Source organism: Clarias gariepinus, chromosome 4 (genome assembly GCF_024256425.1).
Source record: "Clarias gariepinus isolate MV-2021 ecotype Netherlands chromosome 4, CGAR_prim_01v2, whole genome shotgun sequence".
NCBI classification, from domain to species: domain Eukaryota; kingdom Metazoa; phylum Chordata; class Actinopteri; order Siluriformes; family Clariidae; genus Clarias; species Clarias gariepinus.
In genome coordinates, this window is record NC_071103.1 from 4,607,228 (window position 1) to 4,623,554 (window position 16,327).

The window sequence follows — 16,327 nt, forward strand, 5'->3', positions numbered from 1 at the left end:
GGGGTTTGAACCTGGGATCTTCCGAACCGTAGTCCAATGCCTTAACTACTGAGCTACCCCTGGCCCCTATGATGGCCCTATTATGATGATGCAGCACTTTTACAGCATTGTAAAAGCTGTATTCAAGAATGTTTTGTTAAAGTGATTTAAGAGAAACGGTCTTTAGTCAATCAAAAAGTAAGCAGGGTAATCAGTGCTTCCTGCTTCCCCAGAGTGTGTGTGTGTTTGTGTGTGGGAGAGAGGAAGAGAGCGAGATCATCAGGATTCGACAGACAGCAGGGCGTGATGTCGCCTTTGAGATGCTGCTCAGCAGTACATGATCTCATCGCTACAGGAAATATCAATCACATCAGAGATGAAATTACCTTGCAGCCCGCCCCCCCAGATCAGGTTCCCAAAGGAGCCAACACACACACTCACACACACTCACATACACACCTGTGTTAGGGAAAGACAAAATGCAAGTTTCCCAATTTCTAAATTAAGTGGTGGCAACCAAGGTGTGTGTGTTAAATTAAGCAATGTTATGTAAACAACTTTATTTTCGTCTAGAGTCGTGTTATACCGCGGATGCTGGGAGGTAAGACCTAGACACTAGAGACCCCTTTAATATATATATATATGTATATTTAAAAAAGATTTATTATAATCTACGTCTTTTGGTTTAAAACTCAAGTTGTGTGACCTCGCACAACAACGTCGGAAATGTCAGCATCCTCTCCTGTTCAAGCTGCTTGAAATCGCAAGGATTGGCCACGCCCGCGTTCTGATAGGCCGAGGCCCTGAAGACAGGAAATAAGATTGATTGGCTAAGGCTTTAAAGAGAGCAGGCATGCTGCGTTATGACCAGATATCTTTTTGAGCAGAACGGACAGGCTGTGACGTGATTGGCCATGACTGCGTGTGTGTGTATGTGTGTGTGTGTCCTCGAGGCTAAAAACTGGCCCGAAAAAAATCTCAGCAGGTTGAGTAGAATTAGAGCTGAACCGCAATCTGGATTAGAAAGCAGGACACACACAAACACACACACACACACATTTCGTTAGTCATTTTGAAATGCGTGGGACCTGAAATCAGGTGCCATTCCACACATAAAAGAGACAAGACACTGATCTGGAATCAGATGTTACATGCTAAATGCATTACGCTGTCTTCCAGGGTCAAACCTGAAGAAACTCACATGCCTTCGCAGGGCAGTTTTTCTTGGTTTAGGAAACCACACATCTTTTAAATACACCACATTTCTACAGGAGGTTCAACAAATCAGCGATCAAACATTTACTGATGTCAGCTTGTCCCGTAGCCAGCAGACATATTTGTGCCTAACACACTGCCAGAAGTCGTTTGTGGTTAAAATTAACTCACTAATGGTGAAGTAATGAAACCGATGGACGTCCCATTTGCATCTGCCAAGTTTTCCTCGTGCTTAAAGAGCTGCTTATGGAAACTAGCTTGGAATAATTAGCTATAACAAAGCCTAAATGGGACGAAAGTGCATTTTTTTTTATTGTATCGACTAAAATAAAGGTACAATCAATAATTAAGCATAATTGATTTTGGGCAGCTCTTTTTTTTTTTAAATAAATGTGAATAATGAAACATGACAGATTTTTACTTTTCTATAATGAACTGATCCCTGAGTTCTTGCCTGCTCCTCTATTTTTAGAGAATGAAAGCATGGTAGTTTATTACCTTTCTTTATTCAGAGAATGACATGAGAATGATCTCTGATCGGTTCATTCATTTTTTTTTTAATGACCTGTTCTCACCCTGTCTTAATAAACTTACCTCTGACCAGCTCTATTGGTTTACTTAACAGATCTCACCCTGTGTTCTTGAATCAAAGAATGAGAATGGGGTATAATCAAGCATTCAAACTGATCTCTGATCACTTCATTACCTTTGTCCAATTCACTGATCTCTGTTGAACTCTTCTGCTGTTCCTAACCAACTGACCTGTTCGCTGGCTGTTCTTGAATCAGTTCTTCTTTGTATAAATCAAGCATTACTAATTTCTGTTTGGTTCATTACCTTTTCCCACTTAACTGATCCCTGACCATCACCTCTAGTTTTCCCAATGAACTGATCTCTGATTAAGCTCTTCTTTCTTCAAAGAATAAGAAAAACAGGTTATAATCAGGCATAAATGATCTTTGATCTCTTTGTTATCTGATCAGCTCTTCTCACAAATAATAATAACAATAATATAACTGACCTAATGTTATATAACTGTTTTTGGATAAGCTTTTATTTCTTCCCAAGAATAAAGGCATGGATATAATAATCAAGCACGACAGATCTCTGATCAGTTCACACCTTGCGATAATTTATTTATTTTTTTTATCTAAGCTTCTTTCTTTTTTTATGTGTAATCAGTTTGTGCTTTCCCTAATGATCTGATCTCACCTTAAGAATCACTTGATTCTACTTTTCCAAAACAAAAAAACATGGTGTATATTAAAGCGTGGCTGATCTCAGATCAGCTCTTTTCCTCCCTCCTATAATGAAGCGTGACTGATCTCTAATCGGTTCTTCTTTTCTTAATGAACCGACCACACTACAGCTTTACCGATCCTGGTCGGCTCATGTTTCTCCTGCTGCATATGAAAATGTTTTGTGCGTGTGTGTGTGTTCTCGTTTCAAATGTGTAGCTTTGCCTGGGCCATGCTAATATGTCCTTGACCAAAAAATGCATAAATAAATAAATAAAAGAACGTGGTGTCACTCAAAACCCTGCCCAAAGTGATGTGGCTAATATGCCTGCTATATATAAAGTCCAGGAAGTCCGTCGTTGTCGAGCTGAAATGAGAACTTGATGGAAGCAATGTTCGAGCCAAAAATTAACCGCCGAGATGCATTTCCATCTGCCTCAGAGCTGCTAATCAGCAAACACCGAACACGGAGGACGCACGGACGCGACCTTCACCGGGAGGTGCGAATACACAACTATGATCAAGTGTTTCACAAGTTTAATAAAGTGTAAAGGTAACAGAGTGTGTTCAGCATGTGTAAATAGACTGAGTGTGTGAGAGCGTGTGAGTGAGAGGGAGACAGAGGGATCACTTTGTTAAACACTGATTAGAATTGTCAGCCAGAATATACGAAATATTCAAAAAAATCTGGATTGAAAAAACGCAAATGGATTTTTTCTGAATGTAAAATTCCTACTTCGTGGTCATGTGACCTACCGATGCTTAATAGCAAATGCTTGAGCAATCAGCCTGTATTAGCTGTATTAATTATTAACAATTAATAACAATTGTGCACTTTGAACACGGCCACTTCACATTCGTCAAGTTGCTCCCTTCTCCGTGTAATGCGACTCGGTCATAATTGATAACGTATTACAGTTTAATACTAACGAGTTTATCCTTTTTTTTTTTGTTCCTGTGTTTTCATGAAAGATATACAGGAGTAAGATCGAATGTGGATCACTTTTCACTCTAATATGATTGTAAACAGTGTCTGAAATGAGAGAAGGTATCTGTGTAACACACACACACACACATATGCACACACACATGGATGCGTCCCAGGTTTCACTCGATTCTTGCTGTTATTTGCAGCAAATTCTTGTGTGTTATAAATATTGACATCAGAAAATTACAAACTCGGTTATCATAACCTTCAGAAGTATCAGTGTACGTGTGTGTGTGTGTATGTGTGTGTTGCAGAGGAGGATCAGTTACAGTGGAGTCAGCAGTAGAGTCGACTTTATTTGTATGCATGTCTGAGAGTGTGTGTGTGTGAGAGAGAGAGAGAGAGAGAGATCTGGCTGCCGCTGAGAGACACACGGTGCATAATCAATACCCGATCAGTCGGTACACGATGCTGGAAGGTAGAGCGGACTGCTTGTAGCTGGACGTGATGAGACGAGCAATCGCTTCTCCTCTCTCCCTCACTCTCTCCTGATCTGTAGCTCTCACTCTGTCTCTCTCTCTCTCACACATTCTCTCTTTTCACTGCAGTAAAATCAGCATGTATGTGTGTGTGTGTGAGGGAAAGAGACAGAGCGAGAAGGTCGGTGCTGGCTGGTTTGAACGATACGGCTGATCATTGCTCTGCTCGTAAACGTTTTTACTGCCCGTCCGAACGGTAAATCCCGCCAACCCGCTTTAAATCTCCCTCCGACTCTTTCAACCTTGACCTACCTCTCAAGCGTCCAAGCGTCTCGTGTTTATCTTTTCACTAGGTTTCAGGATGCTTTAACTAGGTTACAGCGCTGCATGTGGTCCCACGCTCACACGGACTGATCACGCGCGTGTAACCGCGGGCGTCTTTGTGTTCTGCGTTGAGTTGTAAATCTCCCAGACGGAAGCTGCAGGAGCGAGTATTGACCTGTGAATGACATAACCACGACGGAGACGCGTTCCTGATGTGTGGGTTTATTTATTTATTTTTATGATTGTCTTGGTTTAGTTTGGACTGTGATATGCAGGATTTTTAAGATTAAAGATTCCGATTAAAAAAAAATTATAACTAGCTCATTTCAGTGTCTGAAAATATCAGCCTGGATAGGGATCGAATTTAGGGGGCGTCGTTGTGCAAAATCAGTCTCACGCAACTGGCTGCATTAACGAAAACATCCAAGCTGAAGCAGCTTAGACCTTTTTTTTTTGGTCTAAACAGACATGCAAGAAGTATTAACACCAGAATGTGTTCCATTTTGAAGTAATGAAGTAAGGTTTAGTTATTAACTATGAATATGTTATTAATATATGCTGACTTTCCTTTAGCAGCTTAAAGGGCAAAAACTCATCTAGGCGTACAATGAAAGGGTTGTCCCATCTTAACAGATCTTTAAACAGCACAAATAAATCTTTCAGAAGCTGTTGGTATGACTGATGTTTTTTACACTTTAATTTAAAATTGATTAGAATTCTGTTAACTTTAGCAAATGCATTAAAAAAAAGGGTCTATTCCAATCAGAAAAGAAGGAAACAAATAGATAAGGACAACATGTTATAGTTAACTATGGTGTCTAATCGCTTCTAGCACACCTGGATAGATTTGTCGACTCGATACCTCTGGATATAACGAGGCCCATGTGTCGCTTTGTCCTACACACTGGTGAGATCTCGTAACTTTTTAAAGTTTGAAATCAAGCCTGACTAAGAATGTGAGCAACCTTTTTATCGACTCCTCAGAATCATCATCTTTTTTCTTTATTAATTCTTTTTTTTTTGGTCATATAAAATGTAATATAATCCCTATATTTACAGCATTTAGCAAACACCAAAACAACGAACATTTTAATGCCATTACACATCTGAGCGGTTAAGGGGTTAAGGGCCTTGCTCAAGGGTCCAGCAGTGGCAACTTGATGGTACTGGGGTTTGAACCTGGGACCTTCTGATCACTAGTCCAATGCCTTAACCACTGAGCTCCCCCTGACCCGCCCTAATGCCTACAACTGAATATGAAAAGTGAGCAGAAGCAAGTGGCAACAAGAGAAGTCCTTATTCGTGCCATAAAAATAAGCGCATCCAGTGTCACATCATTTATTTAAGTCTAAATCGATTACACCAATTTACAATCAATCGAAATTCACAAAATCACGACAAACAATTTCCTGATCCTTGCTGCATCATCTAAAAAATGTTGGTTTATGTGCTCACATGTGACAATACTTTTTTTTTTTTTTTTACAGTATTTATCTTTCTATTTAATCCATAGCGGAGAGCACCTGAGGTAATGCGCTGACCTTCATTAAGATTCGAACTTTATTGTTTTCAAACAATTATAAAGAACATGATGAGATCATTAATTAATAACAGCTTTGATGTTTAATTGCATTACTCATCATGTCCACTAGGAACAAAAACAGAAACAATGTAACATTCAAACACCTGTAAAGAACATGATCAGAATAATCGTTTAGAACAGCTTTGATGTTTAAATGTATCACTGATTACGTAAACAGCAACAATTCTGGTAACGTTTTGGTTAGTGAGTCATTGATCTGTGATTAATTGTGTTAATTAGGACGTCATGTTTGTCAATAAACACGGACACGCGCGTTTACACCTGCATCGTGTAATACATCACCTGGGCGCGCGCGCGCAAACACACACGTGCATGAGCGAGTGTCATTTCGTTTAGGATGGAATATTAAACATGAAAGCAGGCGGTTGCATTGCGGTGGAAGAAAAAAAACCGATATGCGGCGTTTCGTGTGACATTCCGTGAACACTCACCCGCGCGTGTTTAGACGAGTAAGGGTCCTCGAAAAGCGCCCAGATTTTCGGCTGCCACACGCGCCACCAGCCCACTTTGCGGCCGTCCTCGTGCAGGCAGAGACGCCGCAGGTCTCCGTCCGGTCCGCCCGCGAGCGCCGCGTCATCGTCCGGCGGGTCCGGCTCGGGCGTCTCGAAGCTGTCGAGCGCCTCCTCGGCGTCGCGGTGCTGCCGGTAGTTCATCCAGCAGCACGCCTCCACGTCGGTCTCGTCGATGCCCCAAAAGGCGAGCTCCTCCTCGAACAGCGGGCCGCACACGTCCCCCGGGCAGTGCAGCTTCCCGGTGCGGTAGTAGTTGAGCACGAAGGCGAACACCGCCGGGTGGCGGTCGAAGAAGAACTCGTCGGCCGCCGCGTCGTAGTCGAAGTTGCTGGGCGCGTCGGGCTCGGTGAGCCAGGCGAGGCGCGTGCCGGGCAGCGTGCGCAGCGTGCTGCGGTAAGTCTCGTGCCGCACGCCGCCGCAGTTGATCACGATGCGCTCGCTGTCCGCCGGGCACGGCATGTCGGCGCTCCCGCATGCCTTGTTGGACGACTGGTTGCCCGCCTTGCGCCCTCGGAACGAAGACACGCACACCGAGCTGAGCATAGAGAGGAGGGGGGTGGGGGGTGTGAAAACCGGGAGGAGAGGGAGGAGTCTGCGGAGGATGAGAGAGATGTACAGAGAGAGAGAGAGAGAGAGAGTTTATTTAGTGTACTATTTTGTCGGTCTGTTTTTATAGATCCTCTTCTCTCTATGCGTCTTTTTGTACACATATTTGTCCCTGTCTGTCTGTAGATCCTTCATACTGTCTGTGTCCATCGTGATCATTCCATCCTTCTGTCCGTATATCTGTATCCCTCTCAGTCTGTGTGCGCTGATCTTTCATTCCATCTGTCAGTCTTTCCATCGTTCTGCATATCTACTGTATCTTTGCAACTCTCTTTTTCTATCTGCAGACCGTTTCATCTGTCTCCCTGTCTGTCTGTAGATCTGTCTGTGTGCCTCGGTGCTGATCATTTCATCCTTCTGTCCGTATACCTGTCTGTCTCCATCTGACTCCGTCTTTCTGTCAGCACATCATTCCATCTGTCAATCTTTCCATCATTGCAACTCTCTCTATATGCAGATTGTTCCATCTGTCTCCCTGTCTACATCTGTCTGTCTAGAAATCTGTCTGTCTGTCTATTATTCTTCCTGACTATTTGTTTGCTTTCAATTGATCTGTCTCTCTATATAGCCAATTTATTGAAATATCAATCTGTGCTAATTCATCTTTCCCTCATTCGTCTGTCTTTTTCTTTCTCTGATGCTTTGCATAGGTTTTTCACTGTAGAACCTTTAGAAGAATGAAGGAGAAACTGAACAACACATTTATTTAAGATGTTATAACAGTGCATTGTTTATTGATGTCACTTGTCTGTCTGTCACAGAGGTGTGTGTGTGTGTGTGTGTGTGTTAATTCATTGGTTTGCTTTGTACTTGCGCTCTAATTCTGCTGTGACAGCAAAGGCTTTGAGAGCCAAAACATCCGCATAAAGAATCCTGGAGCTCCGTAGCATGACTATAAAATGATGTCATTCCCCAAAATGATTGGCATCACTACCGTGATGTCACTCATAATCCTCTGCTGAAAATAAAAATGCAAGAAAGGCAACCTACTGTACTGCACAACGCTGACCTGAGGCACCAGAGCACAGCAGGCATTAAACAGGGGTCAAACGTCAGACTACTCGTTAGAGTACCATGAAAGAGATAGATGGATGGATAATACATACATACATACACTGGCCTGGCCAAACCTGAATAAATTCAATCACTTTTAGCATTTGATTATGACACAAAGGGTGTAAATGATTCCTCACACTCCCAGAACCACTATGTCACAAGCTGAGTCCTGGAGTCCTGTGCCATCAGGGAAGTAAAAGACCACTTACTGTATGTGATAACCTGGTCATTCAGTACATTCAGGTCATTAGCTGACTTTGATTTATTGCTACATAACTTCGCTGACTAACTGAAGCAACCCCAGATCATAGCACTGCCTCCAGACGCTTGTTCAGTGGCTACTATGCACCGCTTTATTTGCTTCACTTGTTACGCTGACAAGCCAATCGCTCTGGTATAGGGTCAACCTGGACTCATCAGACCACAATTTTTCCATTGCTTTAAAGTCCAATCTTTATGCTCCCTACTAAACTGAAGCTTTTTCCCCTACTTTTCAGAACAAGGGTTCTTAACCCAGTTCCAGTAACTTCAAATCTCCTTAGTTGTTTTCTTTGCTTAATACAACCCAATAATCTAACCCTTCTGAGATGACTACCTTTTTTTTTTTTACGAACCAAACAGGGTACTAACATACATTAAAGATGTTAAAATATTTGCAATAAGAAATAAAACAGTTTATAGGGAAATAATTAATGACAGTGTGGTGCAATTTGGCACAGTACCTGTCCTGGAGTTCTTGCACTATTTTATGTGCTAATGTGTAAAATATTTTTTTTTTATTGATTTATAATTACCTTTAATGTTGCAGAACCTAATAGGTGGTCCCTTACCAGTCTTTTTTCCCCCAGTATAACAAAGAGACAAAAAATTTTGCTTTTCTTGTTAACAAGAACCCAGTGTCTGCTTTACCTCTGACTCCATAGCTATTTTGTTTGCGTAATGGAATTATTTGAACATGTGCGCTTTATTGCATTTTTCTGTCAAAGCTCCACCCCTCATCCTGTTATTGGTGTAATTACACTTACCCATTCTCTTTTCAGCCCGTGATTTATTTGTCTGTGTTACACCCCCATCAAGCTTTTTGTCCTTGCGAAGTACTGCCTTGTCACGCATACTTTCCCACCTCGACCCAATCCCCTTATTTTTTAGCTGTATGTTTACCCACGCTACAGTTACAGCTTACTCTTAGTAAACGTCGGATTGCTCAGACTCCATGGTCAGCGTTACAACATGAACGATAAGATCACAACTGCCACATTTAACGTTACACTTACAGCAGGAACTAAATAAGCAGTCATTGTAGAAAATTTATCAACACCTTTTGACCAATAGAAATCAAGTGTTTAACAGCACTGTGGTATGAAGCATGTAAATCCCCTGGCATTTAGTGTAAGTCTGCACTGTAGCTGTTTTGTCCGGAGAGTACTGTAGGTAGCAAGAGCTGTTCAGAATTACAATGTCATTCAGTAAAGTGAATAAAAAAGCGAGGAGAGAGTGAGAGAGAGCGAAAAAGAGAGAGAGATGTGTTCAGCAGTAAAGCGTTCCAGCACTAACGTCACTAGCGGGAGGTGTGGTGGGTTTGGGGTGGAGGGGTGAATGAGTTTTTTGCTGCAGTAAAAGCTGGAGTCGCTCTATCATTTCATCCTCTGCTCTCTCTCTCCCTCTCTCTCGGCCACTGCAGTGCCTACTGAGGTACCTCTCTGCTTCCTGTTTGCCCATATGCAAACTATGTTAACTTCTCTCTCTCTCTCATTCTCTCTCTCACTCTCTCTCCTTTTTTCAGGTTCCACATTCAGGATCCGTTCCCACATGCTTCACTTTCTCCACCTCGCTCTCTGCGCTCTCTGTCTCTATCTCTGTCTCTTGCATCATTTGCTCATGTCCAACTCAACTCTTGCTCTTTCCCGCCATCATTCTGTAATTGTCTTCAGTTATCCTATCCAGTTTTCATTCCCTTCTTTCAGACTTCCTTCCATCTCTGGGTCCACGGCAAAAGTTTGCAAACTTGAATGATGGATCGATTGGGACGGCCAAACGCAAGGGAGGTAGGACGCTTCTGATATAAGGTCTGTCCAGCATGTCTTGTTTTCATGGGCATGACTACTAGCCAAGCATAAGCGTATCCTACCGAACAAATATAAAAGGATATCAATAGGTGGTTTAATTTTTCCCGTTCACGTGAGATTTGACAGACACGCGTCAACATACGCATCGTATTTGATGGAAAGGACAGCGATATCATTAAGTAACATGAACCAGGATGGGTCTGATTTCTTTCCAACCCAGGTTAGAGGTATTCATGTAGCCTGTGCATGCAAAGTCCCGATGGCGCCATCTAGGGCTGATATTTATCAGACAAATCCGTAACATGGGCATCAGTGGTTGAGGCATGTGGAATTCGACGGTCACAAATAAAGTGTTGTCTACTTGAAGTACAAATTTAAATATAGGTGCTAGGCTATGAGGTGGTTTAGTGGTAAGTACAGTGGCCTTGCACCTCCAGTGTGTGTGTGTGGGGGGGGATTCAGATCTCAACTGAGGTCTGTGTGTAAGGAATTGGCATGATCTTCCATGCTTGGTGGGATGCCTATTTGTACTATGGTTTACTCTCCCTGTCCAAACACATCATGGAAAGGCCGGCTAACATTTCAAATTAACTGTTGTGTATGATTTCCTAGCTGGGACTCCTTAGCTCACCTTGTGCCCTAAGTTCCATGGAATTGACTGTGACCCAACAAACATATAGACAATGGATGGATGAAATTTTCTGTTTGTCATGTTTGGTATTTGGAGAAAGCATGGTATGAAGTCTTGACAAGAATTAAAACAAGGAACAGAAATACCATAACTAATATGAGCTTAGAATAAAGTGGTAAATTTTCATTTTTTTTCCCCCAAATTTAACTTTCCAAAATGTTCTATTCAGCCTTCATAGCTCTTTATGCTAGGTTGCAAATTTTCTTTTTTCCAATTTTTCAAAATCAAAAGTCCATGATGCCAAGGTAAATTCAAGCAGAATGGAAAACAAATTCATTAAGTCCAGCTAAAATGACCTAATTTGGCCCTTTTTGTTGATGTGATTACCGTATTAGGGGCAGTGGTGGTTTACTAAGTTACTGCCCAACCACCGCCAAGTTGCCACTGTTGAACCCCTGATCAAGGCCCCTAACCCTATCTGGTTGGTGTAACCTGGATGACCCTGTGCTCTGACCCCAGCTTCCTAACTGGGATATGAAAAAATATAATTTCACTGTGCTGCAAGGTACATGTGACAAATAATCGAATATTATTATTAACTGTGTGTTACTGGTATTTTCTGGGGTCTAGATGGAGGGTGTATTTAAGATGGGAAAACTATCCATCAGCACCATTGGCTGCTAGTACAAGAACAATTGTTCGTGAGCGAAAAAAAAAAAACAGGTTCTATGTTATAAATAATGATAACAGGTGTGGCTCCTCAAGTTAGACTTTCAACATATTCTTACTGTAAATACAGTAATTGCACACTCTGTGCTGTTGTGCTGATCGGTAGGCTGAAAATATCACAGCCATGCCGATATTTACCCCAACAGCATAACCGTAAAGTTCCAAAACTCTATTTATTATCGACAGATTATGACTTGTTTATTTAACCAGTTAAATAAGTGGGTTCTGACAGGCAGCTGCTCTCTCCAGTACTGGAGACAATACAGACCTACTTTCACCCTTGCTGTGACCGACAGTTAGTGAAATTAAGTTATTAGAACACCTGTGAGGTCAAGTGATAAACATTAAATTAATGAATTTAATTAAATGTCACAGTGCAGTTCAGCCATGATCATCACTCGTGGAATGGATCTCGTCCAGTTAAATTACTCGGTCGAGACTAACTCCTAAAACTCTTAAAAAACTTCTGTCACTATCTGGGACAGACAATAAAGCTTATCTTCTCTTCAACTGTAAAATTCTCCTTGCAAAGTCCTCATTCCTAACTCTATACATCTGGAATTCTACTGAAATGTTAATTACCTATAGTGGTATATAGCATATGAAGCATTTTCAGTGTATGAGCTGGACACGCGTACTTCTGGCAGCTGCACAAATCTTGTTTATATCAGTGAAAAACCAAGAGAAGTGGGTTTACATATTTTTTGTAAACTTTTTTGCATTTTGTGCAAGATTTAGCAAACCCATGGGTCCCAAGAATGTTATGAAGTATGTCAGCAAAAATAAAATGGAGTCACTTTGAGTTTGGTTTTTTAAAGCAGCCGGTGCCAAGAGGAATCATAAATTATTATTTATTAAATTTTTTTGGATTTTTTCCCTGATTTTCTCCCTATGTTTAGTCGTATCCAATTCCTCCCGTCACTAGGAGCTCGCACATAAAGCTACAACACCTACGCACCGTTGGGAGCGGCGTAACACACTCGGAGGACAGTGCTATCCGCTCCTTCCACTTGCGTGAGCTCACAGAAGGCCCTGGTTGACTGTTAAACCGTGATTAATGTGGAAGCACTAAATACCTCTCATCCCTCCCCTGAGAGAGCTCAGCCAATTATCTCTCTCTAGACCTCCAGCTGTGAGAGGTTACAGCATCACCCGGGAATCGAACTCGCGATCTCCGGATGATAGGGCAAGCACTTCACCACTAGGAATCATAAATTAAGGTTAAGGTTTAATGTCTGTTCATTTCACATTTTACCTCATTTACATGTCTTTTGTAAATGTTTTGATTGTTTTCAGATGCAAAAATATGATTATAGTATTGGAAATTGGTTATATTGGTAATATTTTCGGGTGGCTGGAACAGATAACAGATTATCTGCATTTCCATTATTTCCTCTGGGAAAATGCGTTTCGCAATACGAAATCTCACCTCAAGAACTCGCCTACAGAACGGATTAAATTTGTATGCCGAGGAACCGCTGTATTTTTCATTACCAATTTTTTTTTATATTACTTTTTCTTGGATAAACTATTCATTTGGTCAACTTTTTAAATCATGCGGCAGTGTCGTTACTGCCCTATTCAGCTCCATGGGGATATTAGTGTTCAAAAAATGTGAAGCCCACTGGGGATGGAATCACGCTGCCCCATGCTTGCTTTGGAAACATATTCAATACCTGAAGCAGCATTGCACAAAACCAGTGGTCTCTTTATCTTGTTTCATAGCAAATAATCAAAAATTAAAACAAATTGTAAGTGTCAACTGTGATATACATATCCATTTCTCTTGGGCCAAAGGAAAGGGGAATTACAAATGAAAAAAAATAATGGGAATGTCTGCACATACATATAGAAATGTGTAAGTTTGTTCACATCGAGGCTGAGAAAGAGAAGAAAAACATCTTCTTTTGCCAAACTCTTGGTAGTTTTTTTTTTTTCTGAGAAGACGGAAATGTGAAACTTGTCCTAACAAGCGCAGTTAAATGTTTTGTTCGAGGCTGTGTTCGTCCCACAGTGGAGGAATTTCTATGTTACAACATCAAAGAAAAAATGTGCAAATATTTTTATTATTATATTATTATTATTATTTGTTGGTGGTGTTGTTTATGTCACTGACAAAATGTGTGGTCACGCGCCACTGTTGGATTTTAGAGTAAACACCTTATGGAAGGTGTTATAGTGATCACCTTGCAGAAATCCAGACCTAGATGAAGTGTAAAAGATGACTAAGTAAATGCACGTGGAATAAGATGAGTGTTAGTCTCTAACTGTACCTCTTTATGATGGATCGTCTGAATAGATGACTAAACAGACCACTGGGATGTGCGGCAGAGGTTGTTGTGAAAGGAATCAAGAGAAGAATAAAAAAGGAACCGATAGGATAGGAGACGAGGAAAGAGAGAGAGAAAAAGTGTGTGTGTGTGTGTGTGTGTGTGTGTGTATGAGAGACAGAGGAAGGAGTTTCATTAGCAAGCATTTACAACAGAGATGACATTCACCATGTCCTCTACCACTGCACTACTGTGTGTGTGTGTGTGTGTGTGTGTGTGAGTAAAAAGGGAGGCAAACACTAGTTATCAGTGAAGTCCAAGAAAATGATAGATCGACAGAGAAAGAGAGAGAGAGAGAGAGGGGTCTCGACAGAATTTACATTAGTGAACACTGCAGCTAGTGGGAGGAGGGAAAACTGGGAGAATAAAAAGAGAGAGAGGGATAAGCAAAATGAAGAAAAGGAAAGAAAGAGAGAAAGAAAAAGAATTACAGAGAGACTGAATGATGTCAAAAATGCAAAACCAAGAGAGACAGGGGGGATTAAAGGGGAGCAGGATGGAGGGAGGAGGGGAAGAGCGAGAATAGCGCAGATAGATGACGTGAGAAGGAGGAGGACGTGGAGGAGAGAGAAGGACCAACGAGGAAGAGCAAAAAGGCAAGAATTTACATGTACGGTGTGAAGGATGTGGGAGCAAGAGAATATCAAACAGGAAAAAAAAATGGGGGGAAAAACAGAGAGAGTAAATAAGGGGTGCGATCACACCAACACTGAGAAAGAGAAGCGAGAGAGAGAATGATGAAGGGAGAGATGTCTGTGAAAGGTGTGTAGAGAAATAGACAGCGAGAGAGAGACAGAGGTGAATGGGGAGAAAGACAAAGAGAGAGATTCTGAGAGGTAGATTGGAATAAAAATGGGGAAAAATGAAAATTGAAAGATAACTGGTGGAGGGAAAGAAGAAACGAGATAAAGAGATATGAAAAGCAATGGAGGTGTAGAGGGAGAGACTGCGGGATGAACAGATGAATAGAGAAATTGACGGACAGATGAGTCAGAACATAAACATGAGGAAATGGAATATGGAAGGGAAACCTGAAAAAAAGAGGAGCAGAATAACGGATGAAAGCAGGAAAGAATGGACTCGGGTATGGAGAAGACAGGAAGTGTGGAAGGAGAAAGGGACGAATGAGAGGGAGTTACAAAGAGAGTGTGAGAGAGCAGTAAAGGTAATATAGGTGGAGAGCGAAAGAAGAGCAGCGGAAAAGAGGGCGTTAGAGAAGGAAAGAACGCAATAGTGTAAGGAGGTAAAAACCATACGAGAGGGAGAGGTTTTTTTGTTTTGTTTTTTTCGCCCACAGCAGTGTTTCACCGCTGCACTATAGAGAACGCCTCAGGCTCAAACTCGCACTTGTTCCGCATCTCCCTCCCCCTGCATGCCCTCTACCTTTCTCTCTTTTTCGTCCTCTAGAGGCGCCACCCGCAGGACGAAGGCGGTGTTGCAGGCGTGCAGAGTACTGCAGTCCCCTCCCACTTCCATGCAGTGACAACATTGCGCCCCCCCCCCCACACACACACACAATCTCTCTGATACGTTCCTTCATGATCCTCCATGATCATCTCCCCACAAGCTCCAGATTCCTCTCTCCCTTTCTCGCTGAATGTGCTCAGTGCAGCATAACGTTTTAGAGAAGAATAAAGCGGGATAGGAGGCAGGGCTCTCAAATGGGGCACCGGAAAAGTGTCTGCTCTGTGATTCAGAGATCATGGCCATGTCACAGGGAGTCGAGAGAGTCAAACTGGCTGCACTTTCTGGGTAGGTGGGGCATAACTTCTCTTCCCTCTCGATCACAGTTACACTAGCCAATCGTCTGCGAACCTGTGATGCGGAGGTCATCCGGCATGAGCATGCATTCACCCTGCAACAGGGTTCTGGGACCTAAAGCTATACTGTACGAGTGAGCTTGACACAGAGATAACTGTCAGAATTTGATACTCAACTGCCAAACGAGGAGAAAAATCAAACTATTACTATCAAATCTAAACGAAACATTTATGATCCAACATCGTTAATGCTTCGTTAATGCTGTTTCAGCCCGCCCAGTGTTGGCTTAAATGTTTTTAGTTTTCATTTTTATTATTAACATAATAATAGATTTTTCATCCATTTAAGATTAAAGATTCAAAGGCGCTTTATTGTCATGACAATTATTTACATTCATTTTGCCGAAGCTTAGAGATATGGCACAAGAAAATAACATAAAAATAAAATTATACCACTTATCCTGTACAAGGTCTTGGGAAGCCTGGAGACTACCCCAGGAGACTTCGGGCACGAGTTGGGGTACACCCTGCGCCGCTCACTCTGGAACAGGGTAAATCTGGACTCATTACACCACTTGGTATTTTCCAATGCTGCACAGTCCATTCTTCATGCTCCCTAGTAAAACTGAAGCCTGTTTTCCCCCGATTAGTCCCACTGATATGTGAGGCTACACAGCTGTTTAGTCCCAATCCCGTCAGTCTCTTTGCAAATGTTCTTACTTTTACTATTAAACATGGCCATTAGTTCTACTGTTGCTATTTTTTTTTAACGATTTGATTGATCTCCCATCACACTCATTCAGCATTTTTTTCCTGACCATGTTTCTTTCTCAAGATGATGGTTCGAAACTATCTATTCAGGTTTTATTTA

General features: G+C 41.8%; 1 protein-coding gene across 4 annotated transcripts in view; it reads right to left on the reverse strand.

Moving 5' to 3' along the window:
• kcnc3b (potassium voltage-gated channel, Shaw-related subfamily, member 3b) overlaps positions 1 to 16,327 on the reverse strand; it is a 61,092-nt gene that overhangs the window by 34,981 nt on the left and 9,784 nt on the right. For all 4 annotated transcript variants that reach the window (XM_053495281.1, XM_053495279.1, XM_053495278.1 and 1 more), the window contains exon 2: positions 6,198 to 6,870. In XM_053495281.1, the coding sequence (XP_053351256.1) occupies positions 6,198 to 6,821 (624 nt within the window). In that variant the 5' untranslated portion in view covers positions 6,822 to 6,870. The remainder of the gene's footprint in view (positions 1 to 6,197; positions 6,871 to 16,327) is intronic.